Raw genomic sequence first — 26765 nt, forward strand, 5'->3', positions numbered from 1 at the left:
GTGCAATACTTGCTAAACCAAGTAATCATAAACTGAAAATACTGAACTAAGAAATGTGTTTGCATATTTTTTGTATTGTGAAGAATAAAACTGAGTTTGGTCTTGTGAGAGTGTAAGTTTAATAATGAAAAATAACTTAACAAAAGTTAAAGTTTATAAAATGATTGTATTAGTTATGTAAATAAAATTACATGACAGTGTTCATCTAATTGCAGGGATTCTTTTGGAATATGTTCCACCTTTATCTTCTTAGGTGGATGGTAACTGAAAATATAATTAAGGTAGTTTGTAAGTGTTAGGAGATCCCACTGAGGGAGATATTATTAACATATGTACAGATGGGGTGTGAAACTGCTAGCTCCAGACAACGGCAAGGCACAGTGATGATTGTGTATCTCCGCCTGTTGCGGAGGCGTGCTTGTGTTCTTTGGATGTTGTGGCTCGATGGTACCTTGGAGATCAAAGAGCAAGAAAGATAAATGCAAGAATGTAAACAATGATAAACAACAGGATAATCATTTTTACAATTGTCCTCATTTGATTGCTAATGTCAAAGTAAGACCGTGTATATTTTAATAGCTTATCATGAGCTATGAGATCCATTCATCCATCATAGTTATTGAAGCTATTTACCAACACAGTGGATGTAAAATAGAGAAGAGTTAACACTAAAGTGTTTGCATCGTTTAGTAGCTTGGAGAGATTAAAGCTCTCCTCCAGCACCCACACATTGCAACAAAGAGAAGTTCAGCAGCACAGCACCATGTTACTGCATGGCAGGACCCTGAAAGTAATAAACTTCAAGAACAGTGACCGGAAACTAATTATGAAGTAAAATTGACATACATGTATCAAGGTGACAGAAGGCATGTGTAATACTTGAATGGGAACAGATAGGAGGTAATCAGGAGGAGGACAGTACTAGCTTTAAGGGAATGAAGGATCTGTTGTGTGGAGAGTTACCACCTGTGAAATTCAGTGAAGCTGGTGTTAGTGGGAGAATCCAGATGGCATGGGGTGTGAAGCAGTTATTATTAAGTTAGTGGTTGATTATTATCCTAGCAAGTTGAAAACTGCGAAACTGAATAAATTTGATACTGTGAATCTTCAGGTTTTGGTGATGCAAAGACTGTTCCATTAAGTTTTGGGTGTGCTGCCTCAGGAATTCTCCTCCTTCTTCTAATATTTCAGCTGTACAATGTTCAGCCATCTTCAGAGTGAGGCGAAAGATGCCGCTCCAGTGCTCGCTTCTTCCCTTTATACTCGTGTACCGCGCAACTGCGCATGAGACCACAGATGCAAATGCGCTAGAGATGTTGGTTGGCAGCAGAGCCATGCACAGTGCATGAGTTACATCTGTGACTCCGCAGTTGATCTGTGTTGGCATGTCGATATATCATTGTGAGCTGCACTGTGACAACATCTTTGTGAGTTTATTACACCAAATTCCAGATTCCATGATTTATCAAGGTTGAAACCACTATCTGTATTAATTAAATTGATTGTCAAGCGAATCTCAATTGCCTCTTTCACTGTCGAGTCCCAAAAAGGTGATGTAGTTGCCAAAATTTCGACGTTGTCATACAACATACTGTGACCAATGTCAATACAGTGCTCTGCCACTGCCGACTTGTTAGGTTGTAAAAGTCGTGTGTACCTCCGGTGTTCTGTACATCTTTCTTGGACAGTACGAGTTGTTTGTCCAATGTAGGAAAGGCCACATTCACATGGAATCTTGTAAACTCCAGATTTTTGGAGCAGCAAATCATCTTTGACGGAGCCCATGAGTGCAGCTGTCTTGGGTGAAGGACGAAAAATCACTTTTACTTTGTGTCTGCTAAGAATCGGTCCTATTTTGATTAGAGGCTTTCCACATATGGCAGGAAGGCCATCAATTTAAAGGTTTATTCGTCTTCTTCTGCTTTCTTTGTGGCCTCTTTCAGTTTCATTTTCAGTGCCTTCTGTATTTGCTGTGGGGAGTACCCATTGTCTTCAAACACTCTTTATAAGTGGGGAAAGTTCATCGTGCAGACTGCTTTCGTCAGAAATAATATGCGCTCTATGGGTCAAATTTTGGAGAAGACTCATCGTCTGGGCAGGATGGTGGCAGCTATTTGCACATAAATACAAATCCGCATATGTCAGCTTCCGATACACTTCATGTCCAAAAGTGCCATCCTCTCTGCGCTGAACCAGAACATCCAAGAATAGAAGGCATCCCTCCTTTTCTATTTCCAATGTGAACTTTATTTGATTGTGGAGGGAGTTCAGATGTCTTAAGAAGTCTTGCAAGTTATCTTCACCATGGGGCCAAACTACAAAGGTATCATCAACATACCTCCAGAATACCATGGGTTTCAAGTCAGCAGATTCAAGTGACTTCTCCTGGAAGTCTTCCATAAATAAATTGGCCACCAGAGGGGATAAGGGACTACTCATGGCGACTCTGTCTGTCTGTTCAAAAAATTCGTTGTTAAATAAGAAGTATGTAAAGGTCATAACATGTTTGAATAAAGCTGACCAAGCAAGGTGGCGCAGTGGTTAGCACACTGGACTTGCATTCAGAAGGAAGATGGTTCAGTCCCACATCCGGCCATCCTGATTTGGGTTTTCCGTGATTTCCGTAAATCGCTCCAGGCAAATGCCGGGATGGTTCCATTGAAAGGGCATGGCCGACTTCCTTCCCCATCCTTCCCTAACCCGATGAGACAGATGACCTCGCTGTCTGGTCTCCTTCCCCAAGCAACACACATAATAAAGCTGAAATCTCTTTGTCAAAACTTCTTTCAGTAAGTTGTAGAGATTCTGGAAGGGGAACCTTTGTGAATAAAGACACCACATCAAAACCAACTAATATATCAGAAGGGTTCATTTTCAATGATTTCAGTTTAATAATGAAATCAGCAGAGTTTCTTATGTGGTGAGCACATATTCCCACAAGAGGCCTCAAAAACGATGCCAGGTGTTTGGCAATGTCATAGGTTGGAGAGCCTATGTTACTCACTATGGGGCGGAGAGGAACACCTTTCTTGTGGACCTTCGGTAGCCCATAAAATCTAAGAGGCACCACACCACTTGGTTTCAATCTCCGAACAACTTCTGGTGGGAAGGGAGAACCATTCAGAAGCAAAGCAGTTTTCTTCGCCACTCGATTAGTGCGAGCCTTGCTGATCTTCCGGTACATGCTGTCACTTAATAAATTGTACATTGTATCATGGTATTCGTCCCAAGACAATAAAACAGTAACATTACCTTTGTCCGCTGGGAGTACCACTGTCTGAGTATCCTGGTGAAGCTTAATTAGTGCAGCCCTCTCTGCCACAGATAAATTGCTCCTTTGTGGGCGAGCCTTCATAATTGCACGGCATGTTTCACATCTTATTTCCTCTGCCGAATCCGAGGGAAGTGGTTAAACCGCTTCTTCAATGGCACTGATAAACGAAGGTAATGGTAGAACCTGTGGTGTGGATGCAAAATTCAGTCCCTTACTCAAGACCATCATCGCAGTATCATCCAAATCTCTGCCTGTCATGTTAATGATGGCGTCGAACAACAGTTTCTTACTGTGATGTCATCTTCAGTCAACTAAATTTTGCAGTCTGTCTGGATGTGGCCACCTCACACATCCAGTCTGATTTGGCCCAAGTTGTACCATCAATCCAATTCCAAGAATCATAGGGTTTAACCACAGACATCCTCAGGTGCAGGTGATAAATTTCTTCAGAAACCAGGTCTAATTTTCGGTGAGTAAAGTGGATCCTCTCCTTAACAAAAGCTGGTTCTGCTATTGTTAAGGAGAGCATGCATGCGCATGCACGCGCGCACACACACACACACACACACACACACACACACACACACACACACACATGCAAGCTTTGGCAGAAGAGTTGAAACTCCCTTCAGTCCTTTTCCTTCACCCCTCTTCCTTCCCCTTCAACCCTTCTGCAGGAAGAAGGAGCCACTGACTCTGAAAGCTTGCGTAAGTTAAACCTTTTTGTGTGTGTGAATTCTCCTGCCGCCGCTTGGTGAGTGGCTTTTTTAATCTATCCATGTCAAGACAATTAGCCTGTTACTAAGAACTGTTTGTTATCAAGGAAGGTAAAAGGTTCACTCTAAGGGTAAGTGCAATGTCTTTGCAGAACACAGTGCCTCTGGCAGCTGAGGCAAAAATGTTTTTTCAATGCAGTGGAAATAGAAGCTCATGGCATCACACAACACTGCACTGCACTGAGGAGCAGTTATCTTGGCCGTTAACATTGGGCGCCTCAGGGAAAGTGGAACGCCATCTAAGAAGCATGCCAGAAAATGGACATGTGTACCTGATCCTGTTGGATGTCATGGAGGCAGAGGCATGAATCATCTGCTGCCTACCCATGCTAGCACAACTCAGATGGGCTGGCTCACTTAGCAGGCGTGGTCTCAGCTTAGCTCAGTTTGCCGGGACCTGCTCGATGTTGGTGGCGTGCCAGGCTGCACTGTACAGGGCTGGCCCAGGACAGTGGCTCACGTATCATGGTGCAGGAGTGACTCACAGCCTGTGGTTGCATTCATAGTAACATCAACAACAGTTGTCAGATGCCATCGCAAGAGAGTGCCCAATAACATCAGCTGATTGCTTTGTCACAGTGTGTCCAACTTCTATCGGTGTTTGGTGGGGTGAAGGAGTTTACGTTAGGTCAGAATTATCCTATGTATGAAATAGGTTAGATTTTAACTTCCAAGGGTAGGATGGATACAAGGATGCCTCCATGCTTAGAGATGAGTGTTGCCATGCTGTGTTTGCTATTACAAAGGTGCTGAATGCATGTGAATGAGCTATAATTGTCTCGAGAAGAATGTGGCAAGTACTGTACACTCTGACCTTAGTTATTGGGTTACCAGACAAGTCTTATCAATAATGAGAGGAACAGGAAAATTCCATGCCACAAAAGTTGAAAACCCCTTAACTTTATGATGTCACTTTTTCTCTTCCACTTCCTATTAATGTCAGAAGGGGCCACCACCTTTGAGTGTAACATGCCGTATTTGATTTTTATCATATTTATATTCGTGTGTTAACGAATATGTGTAGTTTCAATGATACACCATAGTAAGTATCTCCAAAAATGTTGTTCCAACTATGGTTCATTATGTTACAGTGGTAGGATGTGTGACTTTGTTTTATAAAGGTTTGCCAGTGAGGTTATGAGCACAAGTATTAATTTGCACTTCATTCTAAAAATGGAGAAAATTAATGGGATACTGATTTGAAAAGTTTGTCTTTCTTCAGCCAATGTCAGTCATTCAGATAATCGGATTTTAGTACTGAAAACTTCAATGCTTTCTAAACACTTGACCAGTGGATTTGAGAAGGGAAGTAAGAAGGTCTCCGATGGCAGTATTATTTCAGATTGTGTGTAGCTTTCAATAAAGGAAATCATCTATAGGCATGCTACAGTGTCTTTTAATGCACTTGCACAAAACATAGCTGCAAAGTTCATTATAGAACAAATCTCATATTTTGAAGTATTTGGAGTGCAAAATTGAGAATATTAACTTTTAAATTAGTGTTTAGGGCATCATAAATAGCATCCAACAAGTCACACAAATACTTTGAAATTGTTCTTTTCAGAAGATGGCATAGGCCTAAATATTTGAAAGATGTAATTCCCAGATATCGAATATCAATGTGTTGCATTTAGTTTTACTTGAGCCAGAACTGCTTCTTTAATGTGACTATGAGATTTTTTAATAGAGCTCAAATCACAACTCTACAAGAACTCAAAATTACCTTTCATTATGCAAAAGTGTTTCATGTTTAGTTCATCAGCTTTACATACTCAAAATGATTCATGGTAACCTGGAAAATCAAGATTACAGATACTCTGTTTTACTAAATTTATTTAATGTTGTGCAGAGATACATCAATTCATCCTCAATAACTGTCATTCGGCACACATGTGAAAGACAAACTGCAGTGATAATTTGAAGACAGCTTATGTCCACGTATCACAACCAAAAACAAACATTCATTACAGTAACTTTGAGCATAAGGTATGTCAGCCTTCTCACTCGAACAATTTAGTTTTTAGGTTAAAGTTCACACCTAAAACTTCTGATAAAGACTTTTCCCAGTTGTGGTTTCCAATAACCTTGGAATTTCAGTTCACAGATTCAAAACCTTATCCTGATTATGATATTTTTCATCCTCAGGATGCTATAAACTCCTGTGACTAAACCACGCACTGGCACATGCAGTAGTATACTGATTTGAAAAGATTGCCCTTCTTCAGCCAATATCAGTCATTGGTGGAATCCACCGGTATCGGTGCCACTTTGAGCACAGCCTGTTCAGAGTCGACACCACCCAACATCTCCAGATGTACTGATCACTTACGTATGCACTGCCTCCAAGTGTGACTGACTTATACGAAATTAAGATGAAAATTATTGATGATGGAAAATTGGTGTCTTTTGTTTTCTTATAACACTGGCATTGAGGGCTCAATAACTCTTGCACAGACAACATACACCAAACTTCTTAGGCTCTTAAGTGAAGTAGGGATGATCAAGGACTGCTGGAAGAGTGCATAACACCTTCCAGAAGCATACTGTCAAATTCTGCTTTTGCTGTGACTTGGTGTGGGGTTGGGTTGATGGGATACTGGTGGGCTGATGGTAGTTTTAATGTAATGTATTGTGTCATGATGTACTTCTTTCAGCACTCCAGAAGGTTGTGTCAGGGCTGGGAATTTACGCAGTTAAGACAGTGGTCTCACTGCTTGTGGCTTGTACAAGATTGGCCATCCTTGTTACAAATTTTTGTCAAAAACTTACAGGTCACTGAGTTGATGACACAGTCAATGGGCCGCACATTCACCTTCTCTGCCAACAGCTGGTAATATGCTAGAAAACTCTACCCTATTATGGATTCCAACATATTCACAACTGTTAAGTCCCACAGTAGAGCAGTCCACAGCCTGAGTTCCAGCCCAATCCACAGCGTATCATATAGTTCTTTGGTGTAATTATTAGCTGTGGTCAGGCAGAAAGTGGTTGGTGGTTGTTTTTGCTGTGTAAGTGGGTCACAGAAATATTAATAGGTCTGACCCAGTGCCCAATAGATATTTTTGTCCTGACTTGTGGTCACTCATGAATAAGCACTAGAACATAGCCCAGCTATCAATTGCAGTGCCTAAATTCGTCTGCCATTGGCATTTGTGTAGATGCAAGGCATAGTACATTTATGCACCTGTTATCTAAATGTTTTGTGGTACCAATAGAAGGAGTGTTGGCGTGTCACAGATGTTGCAGAGTGGCTTCTCCATCTCTTGCAGCAATGGTCTTTGTCTTTGCTGCAGTCCCATTGAGTAAACTATTCATCAAGTTGTTTAGTCAACAAATTACCTTTGCTAGCCAGAATGTCATAATCAGCATGTGTAACCATTGGCAGTGACAGGCTGTTGCATGATGCTGTCACTGCAGGTGTTATTACATCGAACATCTTATTGGCAATATCATGAAAAGTATAGATTGCTACACATCATACAATGGAGAAGTTGAGTTGCAGATAGGCACGGTAAAAGGACTGTCAAAGAAGTAAGCTTTTGGAGCAACTGAACCATATTCCCTACCAGAGTTTCAACCACCTCTCATTGTGCCCTGAAATGAGGAATGTCTTACCCACTACCATTCCCACCCCTCTCACACTGGTATTCTGCCACCAACTGAACCTGCACCTACTCCCTACCGTGTTCCCATTCCAGTACTTTACAGCCCTATATTTCACAAACGTGTCCACAGTCTCTTTTTACTTCTCTTCTTACTTGAGGCGCCCTCCCCTCCCCCTTATCAGTCTAACCTCCCAGCTGCACCTAGCTGCCCTACCCCCTCCCCAGCTTGTTCCTGTATGCTCCTACAAGCAGCACTTTACTGTCCCCCACCCCTACCCGGCTACACCTCCTCCTCCCCACCTCAGCCTCCCATTTCCTCCCACCACCCAGATTGCTTCTCCCATCTCGGCAGCCAGAGGCTGTGGTCATGTGTGTGTGTGAATTGCCTTTGTGTGTGTGTGTGTGTGTGTGTGTGTGTGTGTGTGTGTGTGTGTGTGTGTGTGTCTGTGCTGTCTTAATTCTGATGAAGGACATTTTAGCTGAAAGCTCATTTTCCGACAGTCTTTTTGTTGTGCCTATCTGTGACTCAGCACCTCCACTATATGGTGAGAAGCAGTCTATCTTTTTCATAATATTTTTCATTATTCCATCCTGGATATTCCATGGATTGAATTTCTTATTGGCAAATTCAGCCACTCCATCCAAGTCCATGTTGGTTTGGGACACTAAAATAACTTTCACTTGAGGCAGCGGAAGGTTACTCCACAATGTATGTAGAAGACATGAGGCGTGATACTGAAGTCATCCTCTATATATATCCATCTTTTCAGCTGTCTCAGTTTCCAAATTGTTATTTTATTGGGCTACCACTTTCGGTAATATATTGTTGCCATCTTCAGGCCTCTGTTTACAGATGACACTGTTAACAGTATGAAATACATGACAGAATGGAGTGGTGCAATTCTTATATGCAGTGATGATATGTAAACACATAACAATACCAAACTGTACAGGAAGTTACATCAAAGTTATAGGGGGGGGGGGGGGGGGGGGGGAATCCTGTTGCACACTGTATCAACATAAACTAGGGAGCAAAATATACACTGAAGTGCTGGAGAAACTGGTATTGTGTATTAAAATACGGAGGTTTGTAAAGAGGCAGAATATGGTGCTGTGGTTGGCAATGCCTATGTAAGGTAACAAGTGTCTGGTGCAGTTGTTAGATCGGTTACTGCTGCTACAATGGCAGGTTATCAAGATTTAAGTGAGTTTGAATGTGGTGTTATGATCAGTGCACGAGTGATGGGACACAGCATCTCTGAGGTAGTGCTGACGTGGGGATTTTCCCATAAACCATTTCACGAGTGTACTGTGAATATCAGGAATCCAGTAAAACATCAAATCTCTGGCATTGCTGCGGCCGGAAAAAGATCCTGCAAGAACGGGACCAACAACAACTGAACAGAATCGTTCAATGTGACAGAAGTGAAACGCTTTTGCAAATTGCTCCAGATTTCAATGCTGGGCCATCAACAAGTGTCAGCATGCGAACGATTCAATGAAACATCATCGATTTGGGCTTTCAGAGCCAAAGATCCACCCGTGTACCTGTGATGACTGCACAACACAAAGCTTTACACCCCGTGTGGGCCGATCAACATTGACATCAGACTGTTGATGACTGGAAACGTGTTGCCTGATTGGATGAGTCTCATTTCAAATCATATCGAGCTGATGGACATGTATGGGTATGCAGACAACCTCATGAATCTATGGACCCTCCATGTCAGCAGTGGACTGTTCAAGCCGGTGGAGGCTCTTTATTGGTGTGGGGCATGTGCTGTTGGAGTGATACAGGACCACTGATACATCTAGTTATGACTGTGACTGGTGACAATTATGTAAGCATCCTGTCTGATCACCTGCGTCCATTCATGTCCCTTGTGCATTCCGACAGACTTGGGCAATTCCAGCAGGACAATGCAACACACCACATGTCCAGAATTGTTACAGAGTGGCTACAGGAACACTCCTCTGAGTTTAAACACTTCCACTAGCCACCAAAATCCCCAGACATGAACATTCTTGAGCATATCTGGGATGCCTTTCAATGTGCTGTTCAGAAGGGATCTCCACCCTCTTGTACTCTTATGGATTTATGGACAGCCCTGCAGGATTCATGGGCTCAGTTCCCTCCAGCACTACTTCAGACATTAGTTGATTCCATGCCATGTCATGTTGTGGTCGTTCTGCGTGCTCACGGGAGCCCTATACAATGTTAGAGAGGTGTACCAGTTTCTTTGGCTCTTCAGTGTGTATATATCATATACTCATAAAAAAGAACCAACTAAATGGGGGATGATATTGCTTGTTATGCACAGTCAATGACAGTATAATGTTAATGCAGTGCCCATGAAGCAACTGTAGTAAAACAGTATAGGTATATACTGATGAGTACAGACTGAAGGTAAAACATTTGATTGCATGTTGTCATAAATTAGCAAAACATAAACCACGTGCCGAGGGTCAACCCCAGAACTGTCTCTAATCATCATGTTCCATATAATTATAATAACTAATAAAAAGAGAATAAAAAGTTACATCAGTGAAATTTATCAATCACAGACTCATAAGGTACAGCTTCTTTAATAAAATATTTTTAATGTAATATGCCATAACAGATTCCCATTAAGCTGTAAGTATTGAAATATATAGAAAGAGCATATCCAATGTTATCATGTAAGTGATAAGTCTGCTGGTAAGTAGCCTAGTGTCAACAATATCCAACTAACGATTGATAATGTAAATATTTCAGATCCATATATGATCAGCAGTGTTTTTAATACCCACTTTTTAATTCAGGTAACATGTGTGTGACCTCTGACACTGATGACTACAGAACTCCTTACCAGGTACACAAATCAGTGTTTATGTATGAAACAGATTCAACTGAAGTAGAGGGAATAATAAATAAAATGGAAAACAAATTCTCTATGGGATGGGATGAAATCTCCTCCATTATATTAAAACTATGCAAACATTCACTCATACCTGTTCTGGTCCACCTCTTTAACCCTCCGACAGTCGTGCGTGTATCTGTGAGATACATGACCTACTTTTTCTCTAATATTACCGCAATGAACAGTGGTAACGGTTTGCTGGCCCATGACATCTTGTGTCATACCTTTCTTATTGCTTCACAGGAATTTCAGTCTTATCCCGATACTGACAAGGTCATAAATGAGTCAGGTGTGGGAACGTGTACTGTCTGTATCTCTCAGATATAGTGCGCCTACTCGGGTAACGCTTTGTCGCCGCTAATGACTGCAGCTGTTGCATTGTTTGCAGCATACGCAAGTCAGCAAATGCGTTGTTGTCTTCTAAATGAAGCAACGTTTCATTGTAGCTATGTGTACTCTCTTTCAAAATGAGTAAACGATATGATCTAGAAAATCCTAAGGATTTGGAAGAAGTACATCGCCTTTTTCTCGACAACGAGGTATCCATTGAAGACGAAGATGATCTTGCAGAAACTGATTCAGAAACCGAAGATATACTCGAAACACGATCTGTAGACTCAGACACAGATCATAAATTTGATGAAGAGGAAAATAATGAAGCGCAGGAAACTGATGAACATTACTGTTTTGGTGAGTAGAAAAGACAATAAATATGTTTTCAGATGTAATAATAACAATATCTAATAATGGTGTAATGTACTTATTTTTTTTATTTTAGGTAAGGATGGAACTAAATGGAGGAAAGTGCCTTGGAAAGCAACACAGACACGGCCTCATAATATACTAACCAAACTGCCTGGGGTAGTTGGAGACACAAAGAAAATGGTAACTGAAATTGACTGCTGGAGCCTATTCATCAGTAATGATATCCTAGATCTAATTGCGGTCAACACTAACAGGCGTATAGCTGATCTAAAAGGAAACTTTGCTCGCGGGAGTGACTGCAAGGGCACAGACACAATCGAAATAAAAGCCTTTCTTTGCTTGTTATACGTTGCTGGTGTGTGCCGTGGTGGGCAACAGAATGTTCACAACTTTTGGACAGCAGATGAGCTTGGTCTGAATATTTTTGGAATGACCATGTCCAAAAAACGTTTGCTGTTCCTAATAAGATGTGTTCGTTTTGATGATGGAGCCACAAGACAAGAACGGTGCAAGACAGACAAATTAGCAGCCGTGAGGGGAATGTTCACCATGTGTTTGAATAACTGCAAGACACATTACTCCCTCGGTCAGAACGTCACAGTTGATGAGCAGCTACTAGCATTTCGAGGCCGATGTGGATTTCACCAGTTCATACCATCCAAACCAGCTAAATATGGCATCAAAATTTTCTGCCTATGTGATGCCAAGCTTTAATATACTTACAACATGGAAATATATTGTGGATTACAACCAGAAGGACCCTTTCAGAATAACAACTCCGCCAAAGAAGTAGTTCTGAGACATGCCGAACCAATATATGGGACAGGTAGAAACATTACAGCAGATAACTGGTTCACTAGTTTGGAGTTAGTAAGAGAACTGCATAAAAGGAGACTGTCGTTTGTAGGCACAATTAGAAAAAAACTAGAAGGAACTACCATCGAATTTCGTAGCACCAAAAAGTAGACAGCAATATGATAGCGTTTTTGGCTACAGCAAGAATGAAACCCTTGTGTCGTATGTCCCGAAAATAGGGAAAACTGTAGTCCTCCTTTCGAGTATGCATGTATCGTTAAGTGAGGTTTCGGAAGGTTTAGAGAAAAAACCAACAATTATTCTACACTATGACATCAAATCTGGAGTTGATGTAGTTGACAAACTCTGTGCAACCTACAATGTAGCTAGGTCAACAAGAAGATGGCCTATGGTGATTTTTTTCCACCTGTTGAACATTGCAGGCATCAGCTCAAGAGTAATTTTCTTTGGCAACAAGAATAAATACTCAAATCGGCACGAGTACCTCAAAACTTTGGCTCTGACTCTACTGCAAGATCATCTCAAAAGAAGAGCTCTTATTATGACTCTACCTGATGATATAAAGTCAATGGTAGTAAAGTACAAACCTAAAGGAAAAGAGCAAGAAAACGCTGAACAATCCTTGGAATCAGAAAACAAGAAAAGAAAAAGGTGCCAGTCATGCTCAGGGAGACAAAAAAGACTTGTCTCAGCAAGTATACATGTGAAAAATGCGGTACACATCTTTGTTTGCAAAAGTACGCAAAAGTAATTTGTGAACAATGTCTTTCTGTAGAGGGCAATCATTAAAAAGAGGCATGCTTTGTTTAGTTCAATAATTTATTTGTATCTATAATAAAATCAATTTTTAAAAGAATTTCATGTACTTCTCCATTTCAAAATGTCAAATATTTCTGTTAATTTGAAACTGTAATGAGCTTGATGTTCACTTCTGTATTTTTAAAATCTGTCGCAATAAAGGTAACTGCAATTTAAAACAAAAACAAAAGAAGAAGAACATGTAAACAAACAAAAAAACCACAAAAATCGCCGCATGTATCCACGAGATACATCGCGACTAGTGGCGTCATGAAAGTTGACGCGCCTGCTGGAGGGTTAATGAAAGTTTGAATAAAGGCGTGTTTCCATCTGAATTAAAATATACAATAGTCAAGCCATTGCACAGAAAAGGTAGTATTGACAAAACTGAAAACTACCGACCCATTAGCTTAATTCCAATCCTAAGCAAAGTATTAGAAAAGATTATTTCACTATGGTTAGAAAACTTTCTTGTCAAAGAAAAAGTGCTATGAGAAACCCAACATGGTTTTAGGAAAGGCTATTCAACATCATCTGCCATATATGATGTAGTACATACGATACTTGTGAAATTAGATGATACCTAACTATGCGGATGACACAACCATTGTTAACTGGGGAACCAATGAGAATGATTTGGCCCAAAATTGTTCTGATGTCTTATTTGGATTGAAGAACTACTTCCAAAACAATCACTTAAGCTTAAACATCAATAAAACAAGTCTAATGGTATTTCAAGTATACCACAAACAAGATGAAATGCAATGGAGTGTTGTGTCTGATGATTGTTCAGAAATAAAATTGAAAGATAAAACTTCCTTCCTTGGCATAATGTTAGATCAGCATCTCTCTTGGGAGCATCATATCGATTTCTTATGCCATAAACTTAGCAAATCAATTTATGCAATGTGGACAATGTCACAATTTCTTAAATATGAGCAAATGAGTATAATCTACTATGCTTTAGTGTATCCATACCTCACATATGAAATTGAAGTATGGGAATTTGCTGCTGCCAAGCATGTAAACACGGTATTCACCCTTCAAAAAAAGGCAGTTAGGATCATGTGTAAGCTTAGATATAAGGGGTCTTGCAAGGCAATTTTTAAAATTAAGAAACTACTAACACTCCCATCACTATATATTTATAAAACTGTTCAGGTGATGCTAAAATACAAGCAGTACAATCATCTAAATAGAGAAGTGCACATGTACAATACTAGGAGGGACGATGATTATCACCTGGAAAGAAATAATTCAAAAAGTGCAGACAAGAGTCCCTATTACATGGAGATCAAATTTTATAACAAATTGCCAAAAAAATTAAAAAGCTTAAGTGGAAGCTGCTTTGAAGGAGTTCCTCAGCAATAAGTGTTTTTATAGCCTTAAGGAATTCCTCTCAGAGGAGTAGAATACTTTCATTTGTATAAATAGTATTTACATGTAAAAAAAAAAAAATAAATAAATAAATAAAAAAATAAGAAAAGCAACATAATTTTTTATCTGTTAGACCTATTTTATATAATTGTTTCCCACAATGTTATAAGGGGAAATGATCAATATGTAAACTATCCAAAACAAGTCCTTGTATTTGGTCCTGGAGAAGAAATAAATAAATATGGCCGGGTGATATACCAGAGCTTGATCTATAAGACTAAAGAAGAGTACTGCGATACATACACCATATATTAGAAATACAGTAATTTCAGCCAGAACAACCAGAGACATGTATATGTCATGTAGTACTGAAGCAGGGGAAGACAAAGAATAATATGACCTACAACAGAAAAACCAACAGATAACATGTGACAGGCTATACCATACAATGTGTAATTTATCAGTTGGTACCTTCATGAGTAGATGGTTCATTAAGAATGTGGATGCCAAGAAATATACCAGAAAACTGTGTCAGTTATTACCAAGGTATCTGAACATATCCAATGTGAACTAATAAAAGTATAGTAGTCACATGAAAAGAAACACTCATCATGTACCACAAAAACAATGTAAAGAGGGGAGAACTCACAACACTAGCATCATAATGCCAACAAATGTAGTGTAGCAAACATTGTAGTTACATGTCAAAGAATGAAGATAAACAAGTGAGTAGGTCAAGGCAATGCTAACTTACATCATACACAACTTGTGAAAAAACTAGGAAGGTACGAAAAACTAAAAACATCTGTACTATCTCAAGAATACTAACTGCAAAATTTTCAAACAACTTACCTGAATTCAGCCAGGTAATATTTACAGTGACTGCTGATATTTTGGCAGGGTGCACAATTGTAGTGCAGCCTAGAAAAATAAAGTTACAAACCAAGTAAGGAATATGTGTCAGGAAATATTCCTGAACATGTTGAAGACCAGTAAAACAATATTATGTGTAGTTACATGTCTATTGTACGAAACTGTTAGCGAGAAGTACAACCACAGTTTTCAATTATATTTCCCTTATAGAGTGGTGTCTCATGTACACAGTACATATAAGCATTGCACTCAGGACTGAATCATAACCGGGAAACTATGTTAATGTATTCTAATATATAGGCAGACACGAGTGTAAAGTAGAACCCCCTTTTAATTACACTGGGAAACAGAAACACAATTTTTGCATCTTTCCTGCATTTCATGAGTCAGTCCTTACTAATTTTGGGTCGAGAAAAACGAATATGACAATCAAAAATTTTTCTTAGCTCTAGTTTCTGTGTGGAAATGTTTCATATTAATGGATTTAGAGAAAAAGATACATTTTAATTATGTATGATTTTTGTAAAAAAATGGTAGGTACATTTTAAGAGTTCTAAATTGCTGGAAGAACACCTCACAGATGGTTGGGTCTGAAGGGAATTGTGGTGGTTGCATGAGATTGCATCTTTTAGCTTGCCTCTTGTAACAGAGTTCGGGAGCATCCCTCCACAAATACCAACTGTAATCCACAAGCACTTCTTTATTCCAATGGCCCTGATATCTTTGTTCCATAACAGAAATGTCCCGATGGAATCTTTCTCCATGTTCATCACTGACTGCTCCATGCTTAGGAGGTAAAAAGTTTGGTGGGAAGGGAGAAATGGATTTTAAGGGACATGTAGCATCCGAGGTTATGGTATTTTTGCAGGGCCACTGTCACAAACTGATGTAATTATCCTCTCTTTTGTTGCCTAAAAATCCACAAACAACTCCCTTGAAGACCTCCCAAACTTCCTTGTCTTTCTTCTCCTAAACTTGCTCAAATGCAGGATCCTTTAGAAGTTCTCAAATTTGTGGCCTGATAAAAATATCTTCCTTAACTTTTGCATCACTTAATTTCAGAAATTTCTCACTTATGTACTAAGGCCTGTCCTTCTTGGTTCACACCTTTGACAAAATTTTTCATTAAACCCAACTTGATATGCAGGGGTGGATGAAGAACATCTTTTGGATCCAAGAGAGGCATGGCAATGAAATTTTTCTCGCTAGGGCCAACATTTCTTGCAGACCAGTCTGCTTTAATGTAATGTGACTTCCTATCCCCACCATCCCACATACATAAAAAACAGCAAGGTTTTGTGAAACCCAGTTGCATCCCTAATAGTATGGCAAAGACTTTTAGATAATCATAGATTTTCTGTTTGTGTTCATGATATTTGAGAGTCCAAGAGGGCTGTCATATTTGCATATGTCTCCTTCATGTGAATTGCATGACCAACAGGAACAGAAGAAAGATCATTGACACATTATGGAGTACCACAGCTTTCAAACTAAACTTGGAGGAGTCAATGAATAGCCTCCATTCAGTTGGATCAGGTTCAGATTCAGAGATTCCATCAAGCCATTAATGTCACAGCAAATAACAAGATTGTTTTCTTCTCCAAAAGGGAAGCAGTTCCATGTGATGTTTTCTGTACTGTGAGACTGTGACATCAGTTTTTCGAGTATTTAATTGCTGTAGTCAAAAGCCAAGAATTTCTGCCTTCTCCTTCGACAGGTCGAGGTCTCTAATGAGATCACTCAGTTCTGCTTGACTCAGTCTGTGCGGTTTATCACCTTTTCCCTCAGGATGTGGAAGACTTGTTAAGTTCTGTTCCTTCTTATTCCTCTTGTTCCACACTGTCTTCGTTTTCTGCTTCAAACTCACAATTTTGAGGTGGAGTAGGAATTGGTAAACTATCTGAATGTGGGAGTCAAGCAGAAATAGCAGTCATCTGTATTATTTGTAGGCTCCCGCCAAATCATAGGCACAGCAAAAGCCAAAGATCGTTCCTTATTTTTCAGCCTTTTTCACAATGTAACTGAACAAGTGTTGCAACATAACATGTGGAGCCCAAGGCTCATTCTGGTCTCCTACTTTCATACCAAAATAATGTTGATAGGCAGTCTTCACAAGAGGCATCAGATTGTGTTTCTGTGAGGAAAATGTTATTTCACCACAAGTTTAACAAAAATTATTCACCTTATTTACACACTTTCATGGCATTTTTTATGAATTTTGCATTACAAAAGAACTCGCAAACCAGAAATTCAGCTTCAATTACAGCAGAAACTATATGAAACTCACAGTCACAACAATGGTACCTGTGTTTATCACTTACAAACAGCTTAAGAGCATATGTGTTTTCGTATTGGACAAGTGCGCAAACTCCAAAAACAAAATTTCCCCCAAACTGAAAATGTTGACTAGAAAAATGAAATGTGACTTTATCTCCAATAGGTAATCTGTCATTTTTATGGTGATTTCTTAACTCAGCAGATGGAAACACAGAATGATTTTAATTAAAGTTAAACTTTCAAAACCCTGTAGAAATAACACCACTGGTCAGAATGATGACAAATTGCAATGGAATATCGTCAGAGAAGGGGGAAAACTTATGGCAGAAGAAAAAAAGTGTGAAAATTGATCAGTAAATGGTGCTGTATGTGTCAGAATACGTAAATGACAACACCTGTCATGTGCACGACTGATTGAAGTTGGTATAAACATGCCGGGTCCACAGATTTTCCTCCTTTCGCGTCTGCGATGTTCGCCATGACTGTCTCAATGCAGGATCGTACTCTGCTTATAAAGCTGTATTAAAAGAATGATGACTGTGCACATGTCACTCTGCAGAAGTTCCACTCACTGAAGGGTTTGGAAAAAGCTGTTGGTCCGATGACTGTTGTGGGTCTGAAGAAAATGACTCGGAAATTCAAAAAGACGGTTTCCCTTTGTGTGTAACCTGGTAGAGGGAGGAAACGAATTGATTCAATGTCAGCAGAAGCAGTGGCCACAGCAATGCAGGAGGAGATGATTGGTGGTGTAGTGCATGGAGAATTGCTCAAACATTGGACATACCCATGAGCACAGAGCATAAAATCCTATGTAACATCCTTCTTTGCTATCCATTCAAAATTGCCCATATGCACAAGTTTCTTCCTGTTGACTTTCCAGCAAGAGAGACCTTTGCCTTAGAATTTCTTGCTCACATGGAAGTGGACAATGTTGGCCGTAGAAGATTTTGTGGACAGACAAAGCCCATTTCCATTTGACAGAATATGTCAATATTGTCACGTAGAAGAAGGGGTAATCAGTTGAATGACGAACACTAACTTCACTTAATGAAGGTTTATTCAGCACTTGCACATACAAGAGCACGGAGCGAACTGCCTCCAGCCAGAATACATACAGTATATATACAGCTACAGAACATTGCTGTACAATCATTCTTGACATTTGTGGATACTTCTAGAATATACTCAAATCGAATATAGAAATTCAAATTGTACAGTCCAGGTAAGTTTTGAACTCACGACCTTCCATGCAACAGTTTACTATCATATCTACTACACCACTTTGCTACTCAGTCATCAGTCCTGCATGCTCTGACTCCCGATGACTGATGCTCGGCCTGGTGCTGATCTTAGAAGTTCTTTTGCCACTACACTCCGCTTGTTACCTGTCACTGGAGCTTCTAATTTATTCTGGGTTGCAGGATCCTTGTAGCTCTTCATTCGAAGGACATGGACCATATCCCTGATCTCTTGTCATCTTCTGTCGGGGATGAAATCTTCAACTTCATAACTACCATCAGACAATTGTCTTACAATGTTATAAGGGCCAAAGTAGCGCCTGAGGAGCTTCTCACAGAGACCAACCTTCCGAACAGGAGTGAAGATCCAGACAAGGTTACCAGGCTGGTAGACAACAGGGTGGTGGATTGCCACTTACCATCGGTGATTGTTTTATTGAGCCTACAGCATGTGGAGTTGAGCTAGCTGCTGAGCTTCCTCAGATCTGGTTAACACCTGGCCGATTTAGTCGTCATCCACGTCATCAGGCTGTAATGGAAACACAGTGTCCATTGTCGTGGTTGGCTCACACTCATGCACCAGGAAAAATGGCGTAAATCCTGTGGTGTCTTGTTTGGCGGTTTGTAGGCAAACGTCATGAAAGGTAGCACCTCATCCCAGTTGCTCTGCTTAACATTGACGAACATTGATAGCATGTCAGCCAAGGTTTTGGCGTTCAGTAAGCCAATTAGTTTGCAGGTGGTAGGCAGTCATCATGTGATGATTATTGTTGCACGATGGTTTACCTCTGTCATAACATTCGACTAAGAAACTTTCCCTCGATCCGTAATTAACGACCTTCGGGCATGGTGTTTTAATACAGTGTCTTCCACGACGAATTTGGCTACCTCAGATGCTTCGGCTGTTTTCAAGGCTTTTGTAATGGCATAGCGTGTCAGATAATCAGTGAAAACAATAATCCATCTATTGCCACTAGCAGACATTGGAAACCGTTCGAGGAGGTCAATCCAAACATGCTGGAAAGGCGTGGAATTCGTATGAGTCGGCTAGGTGGTTTCTGAGGAACTGCCTATCTCCTCTGGCACTCTCGACAGTGCGACACATAGTGACAGAGTCTTAATAAATCCTAAATGTCCGGCCTCAGTTGTGTCATGGAATTTATGAAGAACATCTAAGTGCATATGTTTAGGAATCACTAGTAGCCGCCTCTTTCCAAACGGATCAAAGTTTTTTCTTGCAAAGTAACCCATTAACTACCTTAAATTGACCTTTCACACCCCCTGACTGATTTAAGGCAAGCATAATTTGAGATATCTTGGCATCCTTCTTCTGCTCAGCAGAGAGATCCTGGAGTGCAGCAAGACAGTCACTATCTTCATCAATGTTTTGATGGTCTTGCACAGGGTTTCTTGAGAGATAGTTGGCATTTTTGTGTTTTCTTCCACTTTTGTACTCTATGGTAATGTCATACTCTTGAAGACGTAGAGCTCACCTGGTGAGTTGTCCTGTTGGATCCTTAAGACCAGTCGACCAACAAAGTGAATGATATTCTGTAACAACTGTGAATGGTCTTCCATAGAGATACTGTCAAAATTTGCATATGGCCCAGATCACAGCAAGACATTCTCTTTCTGTAGTTGAGTAGTTTTTCTTGGTTTTTGTAAGTGTCCTAGAAGCATAGGCTATAACCTTCTCTTTCCATCTGAAATTTGCACCAGAACAGCACCGATCCCATACCCACTAGCATCTGTATGTAGTTCCGTAGGTGCTCTCTCATCATACAGACCAAGTACAGGGTCAGTCATCAGAGCTTTTCACAGCACATCAAAAGAATCTTGTTGAGCACCACCCCAGATAAATTTAGAGTTGGCTTTTAACAACTCTTGGAGCAGCCTGACTTTCAGACAAAAGTCTTTGATAAAATGACGGTAATAAGAACATAATCCGAGGAAGCTTCTCACATCTCTAATACTTTTAGGAATAGGAAATTCCGTTATAGCACTCAACTTTTCTGGGTCTGGCCACACACCTTCGTTTGACACAAGGTGTCCAAATATTTTGACTTCTTTTGCTCCAAAGAGACACTTTCTTGGCTTAAGTTTCAGTCTGCCTTGTTGGAGACACTTAAGAACGGCCCTCAGTCTTTTTATATGTTCATCAAATGTATCTGAGAACACTATAATGTCATCTAAATAACAAAGACACATCATCCACTTCAGGTGACATAAAAGATTATCCATCATCCGTTCAAAATCTGCTGGTGAATTACACAAACCAAACGGCATTAGCTTAAACTCATACAGACCCTCAAGGGTGATGAATGTAGTTTTCTCTTGGTCAGCCTCATCCACTTCGATTTGCCAGTATCCAGAGTACATGTCCTTGGTTGAGAAAAACTTATCCCCCTGCAGACAATCTAGTTTATCGTCAATTTGTGGAAGAGGTTAAATGTCTTTTTAGTTATGTTATTAAGCTTCCTATAATCATCACAAAAGCACCATATGCCATCCTTCTTACTTACGAGGACCACTGGTGGCGACCATGAGCTCTGCGAAGGCTGAGTGATGTCATTCTTCATCATTTTCTCTACCTTGTCACGAATTATTCGACGTTCTGTTGCTGACACACGGTATGCTCTCTAGCTTATTGGTTGATTGGTCTCAAGTGCTAATCCTCTGCTCCACCTTCGCTTTGGCTAACTTACTCTTCACCTGTGGATTGAAGCATTCAGAGAACTCTTGAAGAATGGTAAGCAGCTTCTTCTGTTGTTCCTTAGTGAGATTTGGCGATAGTTGAGCTAGAAGATCTTGTCTCGTAGTGGTAGCGTTAATTTCACCCACAGACTTGGCATGGGAGGTTTCTGTGACACTCAACTGTTCTGCAATCAATGGCTCAGCATTTGCTATGCTCATGTGTCTTGGAAGGACCTGCAGTTGTTGGTGACAGTTAACTATCCACAATTCACTGAATTCATTCTTAAACTAGATGACAGAGGCTGGGATGACCAAATTATTTTCCAGTGCAATGCTTCTCTTACATTCCACTACAAGATCCATGGGTTGATGCATGGCATGACACATGACAGTTACCTTTCTTGCACTGACCGCAGGAATGATCACTTCATCCAGCACACACAGTCTCCACACACTCGGATGTGCATCTTCTTGTCTACAGTATTTCATCTCGTCTTCGAGTGACCACAATCTATAATTGCCTGAGAAGCTTTCAAAAAGTCCCATCCGAGAATGATGTCATGACTACACTCTTGTCAGATGATGAATTCTAAGGGCTGTGTGTGGCCACTTATACCCACATGAATGGTTCATCTTCCTATAGGTTTTAGATATTTCCCATTAGCCACCTTCAGCAGAGGTGTTATGTAGTCGACGAATATGGTTTTCTGCAACTGGCGATGGTACTTCTCCAAAATGACTGAATGTGATGCTCCAGAGTCCACAACAGCTTGGGCTGGTCAGCCATGCGTGAGGATATCAGTGTAATTTCATATCATTTTTGTAGTGATCGACGGCGGAGGATTTTTCTCTTCAGCGGACTCACTTCCAAGGAATGTTGCATTCTTTAGTTTTCCAGGTTGCAGCAGCTAGGTGATCAGCTGGAGTTTCTAAACGATGGAGATCTTGATCGGCATGTTGCGGAGCATCCTCTCCAGCGGCTAGCTTGCGGCGATCGAGACCTACATCGTCCTGCACCCACGTCTTCTTGTTCATCTTCGTCGTCCTAGTCTGCTGTCTTCTGGTATGGGCATCATCAAATATCTGCCACCTTTCTCAACAGTAGCGCACCACATGTCCCAGTCGTCTGCAGTGGACACATACTGGTTGGTTATCCTGGGTCCTCCAGACATCAGTCTTCCTTGGTGCTGAAACAGGTTCCTCATGTGGCATTGTAGGAATGTAACTCCGCCTGGGTCTCGACTTTTTCGCCGTTTTAAAGGGAAATGAAGGACAAGAGATTGGGTTCAATGTCTGTTCGACTTACTCCCTTATGACCTCTTAAAGCGTCTCAGTTTTTTGTTTGCCGTGCAATCCAAGTGCCTTCTGAACTTCCTCTCTCACTATCTGATGAAGAACACTTGTGAACTCAGTTGCTTCCTCCATCACAGACATCGATACGATGTTTGGAAGCCATTCAAACTTCTTGCGTGTAACTCGTTTTTTGATGCATTGTCTCAATATACTGGCACCATTTTATGAAGTTGTCTGCTGTCAAAACCTCCTTCAGGTATAGGGCTTGATACATGTCCTCAGCAGCACCTTTCATGAGATGTGCAACCTTATCTTCCTCCTTCAGTCTAAGATTCACTATTTTACACAGCTCCAAGACATTTTGAATGTAGGATGCTGTAGTTTCTCCTGGGCGCTGTGCCCTCCACTTTAATTTGTCTTCAGCCTTGCACCTCTGTCATTGTGTGTCGCCGAAATACTCAAGCAGTTCTGCCTGGAATACTTACCAGCTTGTGAGCTTCTCCTCGTTGTTCTCATACCATTGCTTAGCAGTGCCCTTCAAGTAGAAAAATACATTAGCCAAACACATGGTGTCATCCCATTTGTTAAATTTGGCAATATGCTCATATACCTTCACCCACTTGTTTGGATCTTGGCCATCGTCACCAGAGAAACCGGAAGGATGTCTCATGTGGTGGCACACAGTTCCTGTCATCATAATGTCCTCTTCTTCTTCTGCCTCTGGTAGATTGCGATCTATTGAATATGGCTCGAACTCGGGTTTCTCGCCACATAAATGGCGGCTCTGTCATGGCCTGATGGGAGCCATCAGGTCGTCAATGATGTGCACTATCACAAGTTCCAATACCCAGCCGCTCCACAAGAATAATGTTACATAGAAGAAGGTGTAATTAGCTGAATGATGAACACTAACTTCACTTAATTAAGGTTTATTCAGCACTTGCACGTACAAGAGCACGGAGCGAACTGCCTCTGGTCAGAACACATACAGTATATATACAGCTACAGAACATTCCAGTACAATCATTCTTGACATTTGTGGATACTTCTAGAATGTACTCAAACCGAATATAGAAATTCAAATTGTACAGTCCAAGTGAGTTTTGAACTCACGACCTTCCATGCAACAGTTTACTATCATATCCACTACAACAGAGTGCTACTCAACTTCTTTTGCGACAATATAAAGAATTGCCAAATATGGGCAACAGAAAATCCACACACAAATGAACAAGTTCTACTTCATCCTGAAAAGGTCACTGTGTGGTGCAGGTTTATGGCATCATTTATCATAGGGCCATATTTTTTCGAAGAGACAGGTGCTTCCGGTCCTGTTACCTGTACTGTCACTGGTAAGCGCTATGAGTGTCTTTTGCACAACCACGTCATTCCAGCTCTCCAGCAGTGTGGATGTGTGGATGGGGTCATTTTTATGCAAGATGGCGCATCTACGTACATTGTAAATCTTGCTAAGCAGTTGCTGAAGTGCCATTTCAGAAATGCTAGAATTATCAGCCGCTATTTACCTAAACCCTGGTCATCCTGATCACCTGATCTTAATCTTTGTGACTTCTGGCTGTGGGGCTGTCTAAAAGATGTTTTGTTCAGTGTTCCAATTGCAAACTTATCTACATTGTAGACACATCTTGTGCAACACTTTCTGAAATGTGAATGTGTCCCAGGAAACACTTCGATCAGCTGTGGAACATGCTGTTTCTCGATTTCAACTTGTTGCAGAAAACGATGGACAGCATATTGAACATATTTAGCACCAGTCACATGGAAATTAATAATTCGATTTGATTTTGATTGATGCTTTTCTGTGGTTTTTGGCCTCAGGACAATTGAAAACTGATGTGATTGATGCTTTTTACCTGGATTTTGGCCTTGGGGCAATTTAAAACCAATGTGATTGAAGCTTCTTATGCGGTTTTTGGCCACAGGACAATTAAAAAACGCTGTGAGTGATGCTCTTTATGTGGCATTTGGCCTCAGGACAATTAAAAACCATTTTTCCCATTCAATGTGATATGACCTTGCCATGAGGAATGGGCTTACGTAACTAACAGTATCACACCTGTACACTTATGCACACTGAGTAGTACAGTTTGTTTAACATCAGACATACACCTTAGGCATTGTTGTATGAGTCATTTGTCATTTGTAGTCGACCACTATTAAATTATGTTGCTTACAGCACCATTTATTGCTACATTTTGTAACTATTTATTTTTCTTCTGCCATATGTTTTCCCCCTTCTCCAATAATACTCCGTTGGAATTTAACATCATTCTGATGAGTGGTGTTATTTCTACAGTGGTTTGAAACTTTAACTTTGATTATAATTTAATTCAGCAGATATATATATATATATATCTGCCCAAATATTTTCATTGTTGGCCAGTATTTATCAATGAACAAAATAATCAGAAATTTATAACTTCCAGTCTGTTGTACATTAGTTTACAAACACACTTACGAACCCAAGATCATGTATTTCAAGGTGTTTCTATACCGTGCCCAGTGTTGATGGCTAGTGCAACAAATTTCTTTCTTTTATGATTGATCTACTTGAAATACATGGTTTCCCAAGTATGATTGTGGGCTAATGTACAACGGATTGGAAGTTTTAAATTTCTGATCATTTTGTTAACTGATAATCAAAATGGGATTCTACTTTACATTTGTATTTGCCTGTGTATCAGAATACATTAACATAGTGTCCTGTTTATGACTCAGTACTGAGTGCAATGCTTATGTGTACTGTATATACGATTCACCACAGTATGACAGGTAAATAATTGCAGATTGGGATCGTTGTACTTCTCGCTAACAATTTCGTACAATTTCCATGTAACTACACATAATATTGTTTTACTGGTCATCAACATGTAACGAAATACTTATTCAAACATATACCTTACTTGGTTTGTGATGTCATTTTACTAGGCTGCACTACAATTGAGCAGTTACCATTCTTGAGATAGTACAGATGTTAGTTTTTTGAACATTCCTATCGTGTGTGACGTAAGTTAATATTGTCTTGACCTACTTACTTTCTTACCTTCATTCTTTAACATGTAACCACAATGTTTGCTATACTACATTGTTGGCACTATTGTGTTAGTGCCATGAGCTCTTCCCTGTTTACATTGGTTTCATGGTACATGATGAGTGTTCCTTTTCATGCGACTACTACTTTTGTTAGTTTACATGGGTGTTTGTTCAGATTGCACACCTGTACCTGTAATGCATTGGTAATACCTGACACATATTTCTGATATATTTCTTGACATCTGCATTCTCAGTTAACCATCTACTCATGAAGGTACCAACTGACAACTTACACGTTATATGGTATAGCCTGACATGTGTTTCCCGGTGGTTTTTCTGTTGCAGGTCATACTATCCTTTGTCTTCTCCTGCTTGAGTGCTGTATGACATGTAGAGATTGTTCTGGTTGAAATGAGTGACTTTCTAATATACTGCAAAAGTATCACAGTAGCTTTTGGTTTGGTGTATCACCGATTCACACTCCTGCTTACTAGCAGACTTATCACTTTCGTGATAAGATTGGTTATGCCCTTTCCACATATTTCAATACTTACTTCTTAGTGGGAATTCATTACAGTACATTACATTAGATTGATAGTTCGGTTCATTAAAATATTTTGTTAAACATGTTGTACCTTATGAATGTGTGAATGATAAATTGCATTAAGTAACTTTATATTCTCATTTTATTAGTTACTATAATTATACGGAACAAGATGACACAGATAGTTCTGGGGTTGAACTCCAGTAAGTGGTTTATATTTTATTAGTTTATGACTACATGTTATCAAATGTTTTACCTTCAGTCTGTACTCATCAGTATATACCTACACTGTTTTACTACAGTTGTTTCCTGTGCACTGGATTAGTATTATTCTGTGATTGTCTATATATAACATGCAATATTTACCTCCATTTAGTAGGTTCTTTTTTATGATTATATGACATTTATATTTTGCTCCCTAGTTCATGTTAATATGGTGTGCAAATGTTTTCTTATTTCATTCCTTAATTTATCTGTAACTTTGATGTAACATCCTGTACAGTTTGGTATTGTTACATTATTACATATTATCACTGTGTGT

At 40.0% G+C, this 26765-nt stretch overlaps 1 protein-coding gene across 1 annotated transcript; it reads left to right on the forward strand.

Annotated features, from left to right (window-relative positions):
- The first annotated feature begins 13450 nt into the window (after positions 1 to 13450).
- Positions 13451 to 14245, forward strand: LOC124798988. Its single transcript, XM_047262525.1, has one exon. It carries the CDS (start codon positions 13451 to 13453, stop codon positions 14243 to 14245), a length of 795 nt encoding a protein of 264 aa, XP_047118481.1.
- The last annotated feature ends 12520 nt before the right edge of the window (positions 14246 to 26765 follow it).

The sequence above is a fragment of the Schistocerca piceifrons genome, chromosome 5 (genome assembly GCF_021461385.2).
Source record: "Schistocerca piceifrons isolate TAMUIC-IGC-003096 chromosome 5, iqSchPice1.1, whole genome shotgun sequence".
NCBI classification, from domain to species: Eukaryota; Metazoa; Arthropoda; class Insecta; order Orthoptera; family Acrididae; genus Schistocerca; species Schistocerca piceifrons.